We start from the raw sequence: 11,607 nt of genomic DNA on the forward strand, positions 1-11,607 counted from the left end.
AGGAACAAAATTCATGTAGTGTGTGTGTATATATATGTTTATATATATATATATATATATATATATATATATATATATACATATACATATACACACACACACACAAATATATATTATACAAAGTGTGTGTGTATAAGAAAAATATACACACACATGCAGAATGCCAAAAGTATCCTTGCCTAAAAGACCTTTATAACAAATTCACCCAGGGCAAGTGCTCACAAAAAGCAATACAAGGACACTCTGAAGGTCTCACGAACTTTGAAATTTATTGCATTACATAGGAGACACTGGTACAGGACCACTTGGTATGGTGTGTCCACATTAAAAAAGGCATTGAATTGTATGAACAAAGCAGAATTGAAGTAACTTAAAAGAAATAAGATTTGCAAATTTAGAGAAGCTACTGCTGAAGTTCACATGGACTACTTATATCTGACCTGTGATAGACTAGCATTCTGAACTTGTATTGATTTGAGTCGCCAGTTAAATACACTATAATTTGACTCAACATTTATTTTGATCCTCTTCTAGAATGAAGGTCAACAGACACATATGCATACTATAACATATACACATATATGTATATATAGATACATGTGTATCTGTATATACACTTAACACACACACACATACATATATATATAAGGAGATTTCATAGCACCATTTATTAGAGCTGAAGAGGTTTTAGAAGCCTAAATCCAACCCCTTCATTTTGCAGAAAACTGAGGCATGGAGAGATTGAATGACTTATTTTAGGTGGTAATTAAACCTGTGTCTTCCTGACTACAAGTCATCTTTGTTTAGGGAAGAGGAAGAGCAGAAACATTCTCTAAATCAGGAAAGATCTTTTGGTGGAAGTGATACTTTAACTGGCTTTAAGATATTAACCTTGTAAGCTGTGTTAAAAAGTGAAGATGAGTAGGAAGTGCATTCTAAATGCAATAGGTAGACTATACAAAGATAGAGATGGGAAATAGAATGTTTTGTAGAAGGGATAGCAAGCATGCCAGTTTGTCTGGGTCATAGACTTTATAAAAGGGAGTAACGTGTAATTGTTAGTCTGGTAAGTCTTCATATCCTAATAAAGTAGGTTTGAGTTACATTGTAAAAGTCTTAAATAGTTTCCTTACTGTTGCTGCTTCAGTGTAATACTTTCTGAATTTCTATGCCTCTTTTCTACTCTGCTCACTTTGTTCCTCTGTCATTGTGTCTGACTTTAGCAGCCTTTTTCCTTCTAATTTGATGTTTATATTTTCAATGGGCTTAGAAAATAGATATCTCAACTTCTTAAAAGTGTTCATAAAATTTAACAAATCTTTCAGCATCTACATTAACACTATGCTAAGCTTCAGAGAGGTAGTAACAAAAATAAGAATAGAAGCCATCAAATGGAGTGTAGTTGAATTATTTATAATCTAAGAATGTATAGGGTGGAGTTATAGGTGCCTCTGTTCTTTAGAAATGAATGAGCTGTAATATTTAAAATATTTTAAAAATTTATTTCTTTTGTATCATATTTATCCAAAGTATCCCTTGCCTGTCCCTTCCCAGAGAAATATCCCATATCACAAATGGTATTTTTTAAAGAGGAAAAAGATCAGTGCAAATGATCAATACATTTAAAAAGAGAAAGTATGTAATTATGTAATTAGTAATACATGTAGATGTTCCACCTCCATGACAGAGTGGTTTGAACGTCTTTTCCTTTGAGTCTTGCTTGATCTTTATAATTGTATTGTATTACTTTTGAGTTTTTTGAGGTTTAGTTCTTTCCATTTGCATTCATGTAATTGCTACTCTCTCTATCAATGTTTCTGTGCTTCTTTGTATTTATCATGTACATATCTATAGGAGAATAGGTGAGGATGACGGAGAAAAGGACTGAAAAAGGAGAGAAGGAAGGCGGCCTTGTTTTGGTAGTGGGAGAGGATTGCTTCCTTCACACTTCATGAGCAAAGAGGGATGGACTGTGAAGGGAGGTAGAGACTTTACAATGGGTATTGTCTAGGGGATTTTGTACTTGAGAAATGTACTCATCCTATCTCCAGATAGGAGTTGGAACTGGCCTGAACTTGTTTACTAGGTCAGGAAGGCATATTTCCTTCTTTTGTTATACTATTTTTCTGGTGAATTTATCTGCTTATATTTAAAGTTTTTGAGTTTGATTCTTCCTGAAATTTTTGGTAATTTTTTCTTACTGATATTCCTCTATTCACTTTCAGACTGTCCCTTGTAATTGTGGTTTCCTTGTAATTGTGGGATTGGAGCTCAGAGTCTCAGCCTCTTCCTATATTGTTCATGGCTTATCAGCCCAGGTAACTTACCAGTGCCCAAGTGATTTTTAGATGATCAGAACTGACCCTAACTGGTCCTATATGAATGTTGGTGCACTTTACCTCAGGCCTGGTACCATGATACAGTCATGTACATTGCCCCATTCCCCACCCTGCCTCCAGCATGATGTCCTGTCCCATTTACTTTGTTCATTAGTTCTCTAGTCTGGCAGTTCAGAAAGCTGTCTTGCTAGTGCCATCAGGTTATCTCCCCCCATCACTGGTAGTGCTGGGGTTATGAGATTGTAGCCATTGGTTGTCATATTCTAGTAAGGATTTGCAACCTGGAGTTGGGGGTCTCTATAGCACTTGAAGGAGGAATGGGTGACCAAAACTTGGGGTGGGTTTTGTTGTAAATGTGTTGGGTGCAGCACTGCTAAGAGACTATAATAGGAGTAGGGGAGGGGTGCTGAGTGAGCTTGGTGTCAATGAGCATTAGTTTCTGAATTATTTATTAGCATTCTTTTGGTTTCTGGATGTCTTAGACTACAATGACAGCCAAAGTTGTGTTGTTTTTAGTGCATGATTTCTATTTTGGGGAAGTCTGAGAGGTTGGAAGAATAAGAGAAAATGTTTGATTTAATTTTGCTATTTCCATGATCTAAAAGTCTTTTTAATTTTGATTTTCAGCTAAAGTATTATATAAATGTGATGACATTCCACATGAATGGGATAAATTGGTTGAAAAAATGCATAATGAGAACAATGTACAATAAATCTGGAAAAGATTTCTGGAACTCAAATGTAAAGGGCTTCAGAGGCCATTAGAAGAGTTTGTTTTATCCTAGAAACAACTTTGTCACTAGAACCGCTTGAACAGGAAGGATATATTTAGATGTGTGCTTTAATATCATCTGTCAGTTGTGCAGAGAATGATTAGAGATTGGGAAAGAGAGAGAAATTAGGAGATTATTGCAGTAGGCCAGATGAGAAAAGATAAGGACCTGAATTAATTTGATGTCTTAGTGGAAGAAAAGGGAAAGATGAGAGAGATTTCAGAAATAGAATTGACAAGATGATAGGAAGTAGGGACATTTTGAGAAGAATGATTGCAAGCTCTGTTTTGGACCATATATAGTCTGAGATCTTGGGGCAGCTATGTGGCAGGATGGGATAGTTCCAGCCTTGGACTCAAGAAAATCCGAATTCAAATTTGTCTTCATACATTAGCTGTGACACCCTAGACAAATCACTTAACACTTTCTGCCTCAGTTCCTCATCTGTAAAAATGAACTGCAGAAGGATATGGCAAAACAGCCCTGTATCTTTGCCAAGAAAACCCCAAATGGGTTATGGTGAGTTGGACACAACTGAAATGACTCGATAGTTTGAAATCCTTAGTATCTGTTGCTTTTATGCTTAAGGAAAAATATGCTTGACACTTATGAATACAATCTTGACCATGATGAGTCTCAGTTGATTAACTCTGCTCCTTGGGCATTGTCAGGATCAATGTGTTGTGAAAGTTTGTTTGAAAATTATAAGTTGCTCTTACAAAGCATGTCATTATTTATTATTATGTTATTTTAGTGAGGCAATTGGGGTTAAGTGATTTGCCCAGGGTCACACAGTTAAGTACCTGAGGTCAAATTTGAATTCAGGTCCTTTATCTCCAGGACCTGTGCTCTATCCATTGTGCCGTCTAGCTGCCCCTGTGGTATTATGTGCATATTGCCCGTTAGCATCTGGTACACTTTGAATATATGAAGTAATACCTGATTTAAAAAAAAAATTACCAGAAACAAAGAATTTTCTGTTAATTGATAGAGCCATTATGCCAGTGTTGATACTATCTCTAATATTTCATTTTAAAATATAAATTGCCACATTATAGAAATAATTTAAATAGATGTTGCTATTTTGACAAATGGAAATCTTGCTACAAGAGGATAATTGATTTCATTTGACTTTTGGAACTAAAGAATTAAAGGATTTTAAAGAGAATCAGATAGACTTTCTTATTTGCAAAAGTTCAATGCTATCTCATATAGAGAGTACTTAGGCCCTCTGTTAACTCTCTAAGAATTTCAATAGAATTGTGCCTCAGAGAATTTCAAATTGTGTTAAATGATACGGAATTATGTGAAACCTACTGTTTATTAGCTAGTAGTATTCCTGTTCATCAGTTTCACAAAATAGACAATTCTCTATGTTGGGTTGTTCTGATGGAAAGGTGTAAATTCAGGAGATTGATTATAGAGCTTGCTTATGTGTTTGCATTTTCATTTTTACTTAACAAACAATGCATTGCATTTCATTGCATCATTAGTCTTCAAGAGGCCTATGAAATCAAAAGACATGAATTTTATGGTGAACGTCAAAGGAAAGAAGAAGAGATGAAACAGATGTTTGTCCAGCGAGTGAAGGAGAAAGAAGCAATCTTGAAAGAAGCTGAGAGAGAGGTAAAGTATTGTTGGTTTGGGGTTTGGGGTTTTTATGTATCTTATTTCATTTGAAAGTATTTATTGTACTTTAGGAGTCCACATGCTAATGCTTAAAAAGTTATCTTGATGTCAAGCATATTTTAAATAAATATTTTGTTTGAAATGGGCAATTTGGCTCTTTAGAGGTGTACTCTTTCAACAACAGGTCCGCTTATATAAATGTGATTGTACCATGCCATTTATTGGGTTATAAGGAGTCTTAGATTTTTTTTTTGAAGAAAAGATTGATTCAGTCTATCCAAATTGTTAAAAGTAGGGCTGGAAGTGATACAGAGAATGAATTGGAGAAAAAAAAGGCATGGTCAGAATACTTTCAGGAAACTATTGGATTGGCCAAGAAGTGTGGTAATAGGAGAACAGGTAGAATTATTTGGATTTGTCAGAATTTGGTCATTGATTGGGAGAGAGAGAATTCAAAGGCAACATTAAGTTTTTGAAATTTGGAGAAATAGTTATCAGAACGAGGAGCAGATTTAGAAGGAACAGATATTGGTTTTATAGATATTGAGCTTGAAATTATCCAAATGGAGATGACTTATAGACCAAAGTTTATTAAACTGTGGTTCACTCATGGCTCCTGTAATTAAATATGGGGGTCACAAAATTATGATTTATTATTAGTAAATGTTTGATTTATATACATACTACATACCTGGAGTTGTATAAAAATTTCTTGGGCAAAAAAGGAGTTGTAGTGGGAAAAGTTTAAAGTGCTTTGTTATAAATAACTAGAAGTAGATGTGAATCTGCACCTCAGAAGAGAATTAGTCTGAATTTTTAGCTGTGTGTTATCTGCATAGAGCACCAGGCTTGGTAAGTCATATAACTGTTTGCATCAGTTTCCTCATCTGAAAAGTGAACTAGAAGAGGAGGAAATGGTAAACCATTCTAGTACCTTTGACAAGAAAACTCTAAATGGGGTCATGAAGTGTAGGACATAACTGAACAACAAAAGAATTGCCTGCATGGAAGTAATAATTGAAACTATAGCAAATGGGACACAATTGGGTGCAGTGGAAACAATTTTGGATCCCAAAGCTGAAGTTCCTTATTGTGATCTATCATCTCAAACTTGTGAAGAGAAAGCCAAAGAGTAACCCTTTTGAGGAGACCTATTTTAAATGATCAGGAGAGTAAAAGGAATTGGGTCTCTAGAATAATGAAGGTTTGTTTTGAGAAAAATTATTAATATTAGAAACTGATCTCTGGAACTATTGATGGTCATTACATTGATCTGGATTTGTTTTCCTGGTTCTTTTTCTGTTCTACTCTGTCTATCCAATATGATTCTCTGAAATGATCCCCTTCATCATTTCTTATGGCACAGTAATATTCCATTACATTTATATACCCCAAATTCAACCATTCCCCTACTGATAAATATCCTTTTTAATAATTGTTTGTCACTACAAAAAAGAATAAATAGAAATATATTTGTATGGCTGGATCAAAGAGAATGTATGATCTAATAACTTTTGGGGAATAGTTCCAAATGGTTTTCCAGAATGACTGGAACATTTCTTTCTAAGTTAATGACTTAGAGCACTTTTGAATAAGGATGTGGAATGCTCAATTTCTTCCTTTGACTCTTCATAAAAGAAACTTGCTACAAAGATTTTTCTCCTTCCATTACCCATTTCCTTTCTGACTTTAACTGTCTTAAGTTTTGTTTGTTATATAAAATAATCATTTGATTTCTGACACTGAATAAATTAATAGATGTAGTACTAGTATTTTTTATTATATTGGTTTAACTTAGCCCTATTAATCAGTTCTTTTAGGAGTAACAGCTTTAACCTGAATAAATCTATTTTGTATTACAAAACATATTACTGTTGAGTGTTTGAATAAAGAGAGGGATTTATGAACTAAGTAAGGGTCATTGTTCTTTGAGGAAGCACTTTTTCCACAATTTTATATAGTCCTGTGAAGTGATACAAAAAATTAGTTTTTCTTCAAGTTGAATAGTATTTTAAATACAATAAAGATACTTGCTACTGAACAGAATCCTCTTTAAATAATTTCAGAAAATAAATCATTTTCTAATTTCTTTGTTTTAATTGGGATTTTTGCTTATACATTTCATTTAGATTTATATAAAGCAAGCCACATAAGATGTTGTTTCTGTACAATGACTTTGTGCTTTATGATTGTATAAATAATTTAGCTGTTTTTACTTTTTATAAATTATAATTTACCAATTTGTGATTTACCTATGATGGATTAGTGGACACTGATGATTATACAAATCCCACTGTGGTGAGACAGGGAAATAAGACAATTCCAATTTATTTGAATATTTATAACTACTTCTTTCAAAATTTTTCCCTAAAGAACTTTTAAACTAAAACGTCTCTGAGACATTTTCATGTGTTAAAGCATTGACAAGGGAGTTGAGAGTTCTGTCTTTATCATATAAACTTGAGGAGGAATGTCACTTCAGTTGTCTGCATGACGGTTTTCCTAACCCCTACAAATGAAGAGGCTAGACTACATGGTCTCTGAGATCCTTTTCATCTCGAGTGCTATAATTTTAAGTGGGATTCACTCAAGTCTTCTTATCTAGTTGATGTCCTGTTCAGGGAAAAGGAGATTCCATTTTTTTTTTTTCCCTACTGTTATCCTCCTTGCTTAATGAAGGCTAGAAAGAATCCTGGAATCTTGACATATAGTTAGTTAATGTACAGATCAGGGTGGGATTAGGAGATTTGTTTCTCTAGTAATTTCTTGGGAGTGAAGCTAATTTAACTCTTTTAAAAAAAGATACATTTTTATTGATATCTTTTGTTTTTAACACCATCTATATTTTGATAGTTATATATGAAAGAAATCATATAATCCTAACTCCTCATTTTGCTTCTGAGAACCCCAGGTCCAAAGAGACTAAGTAGTAATATACTTAAGTTATATAATTATTAAGTTGTTATTTCATTGATACATTCTAGCATCTTTCTTTGTTGTCACAGTTAATAGAAAGTATTTCTGATATATGTTTAGTACTAACAAACTACTGGTATAATGAGGTACCTTCTATATGGAATCCTTACAGGGAAATGTAGTTTAGCTTTTTATTATTTTTTTTTTAAACCAAACCAAATACTTTCCACAAGTATTTGAATCTTTTCTAATATATTCATGATTTAAAAATAGCAAACATCAAAGGTTCAAAGAAATACAGCCAACATAGAGCAAATCATACCTTTTTATTTTTAATAGTACCTACCTCAAGGATTGTTGTGAAGAACAAAGAAAATAATATTGAAACATCCTTTGAAAATAACAGCACTCTAAATATTAGTATTAGACTTATTTTTTAATCAAATATATCTTTAAAATAATCATAAAACATAGGAGGAAATTCTATATATGAATTTTTACTTCAGTTGTGTTAAGCCCTTGGAAGGTTGCTTGCTGAACTTATTCTTGGAGTTATGCTGCCACCACATGTCTGGTAATCAGAATTACATACCTCTTTCTTAGCTGCAAGCCAAATTTGAACATCTTAAAAGACTTCATCAGGAAGAAAGAATGAAACTTGAAGAAAAGAGAAGGTATTTGGAAGAAGAAATAAGTGCTTTTGCTAAAAAGAAAGCTGCATCTGAATTACTCCAAAACCAGTCATTAAATGCATCTGGTACTAGTGTGAAGAAAGAAAAGGATCGTAAGAAGTAAGTATTCTCTGAAATTTAGATCAATAGTGTAGAAAAAGAGATGTGAGTTTTCCCTGTATACCTATGACAAATTCAGACCTGTTAACTCTGTGCAAGCTTAAACTAAAATTGGAATTATAGGTTTTAAAGACAGTCTAAAGATATTTTTTAAAATGCAAGATTAAAAAGGATTTTATTCTAAGAATAGTTTTTCTCATCAGATTTTACCGATGTTAACTGTAAGAATTTTTTATTCCAGTAAGTCTTCCAGACTGAAATCTGGTGCCATGATGCCAAACTTTTTATTTTTGCTCATCAACCTTTTAACGAGATAGAGAAGGCCATATTGATAAAAGGGGGTGACCAGAAATAGTATCTGGATTTATCTTGAGGATTATGGGTATGTGTCCAAAGAAAAATTAATTTATGTTCAGTATAACTTGGGCATCCTCTCTGGTGAGAGTGAAGATTTTCTTCTGTTGTTAGTATTTAAAATAACCCTCTTTACCTATAGAACAAGTAAGGACATTTTGGTGGATCAGTAGTTTGAAAACTGCCAACTAAATTTTTTTATTATTCTGACTGTGCCCTATTAAAAAGTCCCAACTCTGCCACTTGACTATTTTTGTAACATGGGGCACGCCACTTAACCTCTGTAAGACCTTCATTTCCACATCTGTAAAATGAAGAAGTTAAACTAAATGACTTTGACATCCAGCTCTGTGACACTGGGCTGTTTGTTTAATAACTACTTTGTTCTTAGTATGTTTGTCTTATAGTAATGGGGAGAAGCTTTTTCCTTTTTTCCCCTTGTCACTATTTTTGGTTGCTTTGGGTAAATCATTTAGTTTTCTTGTCAATGGAATCACTATTTCAATGTAATTTCTTTGAGGACTATAGCACATTGAAAATAATGCTGTCTAGTTTTTCCAAGATCAAAGTTAAATGAAGTCAAATTTCTTACACTCGTCTGAAAATTCAAAACTTTTTTTTTTCCTTGACTTTATAGTAAATGCATTTTCAAAAACTACATTATTACCTTTTCATGTCTTGGTTGTTTTCTTGCATTATTAAGCAAAATTGGTTTCTAGCAGAGTCCATGTCAAATATATAGCTCTAGGCATTTGTTCTTTTCTCATATGCCACTTTTTTTTCCTCATTTAGCTCCAGTTTTATGTAATACAGAAGTTCCAGATCTATGTAGCAAAGAAGATTACACAAGAGAAAAATCAAAGCCTATTTCTAAACATAATGTTTCCTTATGTAGTATTTCTTCTTGTTTGTGCTGTAATTTTTTACTAAAGACATGTTAGATGATCATAGCAACTAGCAGTTATGTAAAGATATTTGGAATAAACCAATACATATGCCATAAGTACTGATAAGATTAGTCTTTGTTGCTGCTACTTTGAAATGCACTTAAGCTGCCTCTTTGCATTGCCAAGTTATTGACTTTTTGTAAATGCATATTACCAAAGACTCGATGCCATTAAAATACAGCACTCTGTCACAATGCAAAAGCTGTATTGCATTTATATTCACATGAATATGTTCAAGAATCATTTAAAAAAAACTAATCATTTTAATTGTTTGGTATTTTTAGAGATTTAAAAGAATACCTGAGACTATTTAACTACTTACTAGTTATAGATGATTAGTAAGGTTTTTTTATAGCTGCATTATTCAATTATGGAATATAATTGTAAGCTTTTCTATCTTGACTTGCTATCCTAATGAATGAGTACATGAGTAAAAAACATTGGCAACCTCTTTTCTGGTGGTTGCTGTCCTGTGCATTTTTGAATTTGCTTATTTCATACCACCTAATTATCTGAATACTTTTAAAATGTGATATGTTAGGGAGAAAAAAAAATGTGGTAAGTCCATAGAGATAGAAGGTAATGCTTAATTAACTAATACTCATAAACATCTTACTATTAAAGAAATATACAAATTTTAGATATCTGTATTCTTTCCACCTATATTGAATGTTTGAATTCAAAGTGCCTTGGTATCATGCCTAAGAAAAATTATTAGTTAACAATAATAACTTTGTTTGATATTGTTCTTTTTGTATTTGAATATCTTTTAAATAAAACTGATGCTTAACTCTTGAAAAATAAATTGATATTTCCAAAATGTGTCTAAATAACTTTAAACATAAGTCTTTCTGATTTATTCAACCTGGACTCAACTATACTTCACTTTAAGGATCTGTGTCTATTTCAAAGAATACTTTTAACTTATGCATGTTTGTCCTATCATTAGCACTTAGAATTTTATCCACAACTTCTTGTGAGGTAGATGCGAGGACTCTCATCTGCCATTGCCAGACTGATACAGGCAAAGCCTCTCAGTTCATTTGCCCTGTTTTCACTTTATATGTATTCTTAGGTTTGGTGTATTTTTCATGTTCTTAAATGTTGACAGGCTTAAAGGTAATAGAAACAAAGTAATGACTTTTTCACAGCTGAATAAAGATTTCAGTTCTTTTAGGCTTAAGGACATAGTTTACCTTCTTATCTGTATGACATAGTTTAAAATATATTCATTCTCTTGATTACACTAATGAGCCTAAATTTTCAATGTTTAGAAAGGCACAAGGGCTATTTAAAAGTTTAAATTTATGAAACAAATGCATTGAGAAGTGATTATTTGAATTAGTGAAGCAACTTCGCTAAAATAAGGTATTTACCATATGTCTCATTACAATAAATCACCAGATCACCATGAAACTTTTTCAGGCTTTGTTACACAATCTTAATAGGAAGCAAATAAGATTTTTGCATAAATCATGCAACGAAAATGCCTACAGCTATGTGAGAAAATAACTGAGATTGATCAGAACAAATAGAAGTTGTGGACTAACAGAACTTTAAAGTTCCTTCAGTAAGTTCTATTCTAACATGATTTTGTGAGACCCAGTCTCCTCTTTCTCTATATTATTTTATTCCTATGTAGTGATTTTTCTTTTTCACTGTAGCCAGAACAGTGAAGGAATCAGTACCAGTTTAGAACATTTGAATGACGGGATAGCTTGATTTTCAAGATATTAGCCCAACTAGTATTTGCATTTGAAATACTTTATTGCCTTTATTTGTGGAAACGCCTGTTTACTGCTTGAATTGGAGAAATGAATTATTGGTGAACAGGTAGATTATGGTTTTTTTTGAGAGG

At 32.8% G+C, this 11,607-nt stretch overlaps 1 protein-coding gene across 1 annotated transcript in view; it reads left to right on the plus strand.

Annotated features, from left to right (window-relative positions):
- Positions 1-10,569, plus strand: part of SEPTIN10 (septin 10) — a 55,200-nt gene extending 44,631 nt beyond the window's left edge. Inside the window, exons 9-11 of the mRNA XM_074299628.1 lie at positions 4,606-4,738; positions 8,261-8,448; positions 9,595-10,569. Coding sequence (XP_074155729.1) covers positions 4,606-4,738; positions 8,261-8,448; positions 9,595-9,610 — 337 coding nt within the window. The 3' untranslated portion in view covers positions 9,611-10,569. The remainder of the gene's footprint in view (positions 1-4,605; positions 4,739-8,260; positions 8,449-9,594) is intronic.
- The last annotated feature ends 1,038 nt before the right edge of the window (positions 10,570-11,607 follow it).

The sequence above is a fragment of the Sminthopsis crassicaudata genome, chromosome 3, assembly GCF_048593235.1.
Source record: "Sminthopsis crassicaudata isolate SCR6 chromosome 3, ASM4859323v1, whole genome shotgun sequence".
NCBI classification, from domain to species: Eukaryota; Metazoa; Chordata; class Mammalia; order Dasyuromorphia; family Dasyuridae; genus Sminthopsis; species Sminthopsis crassicaudata.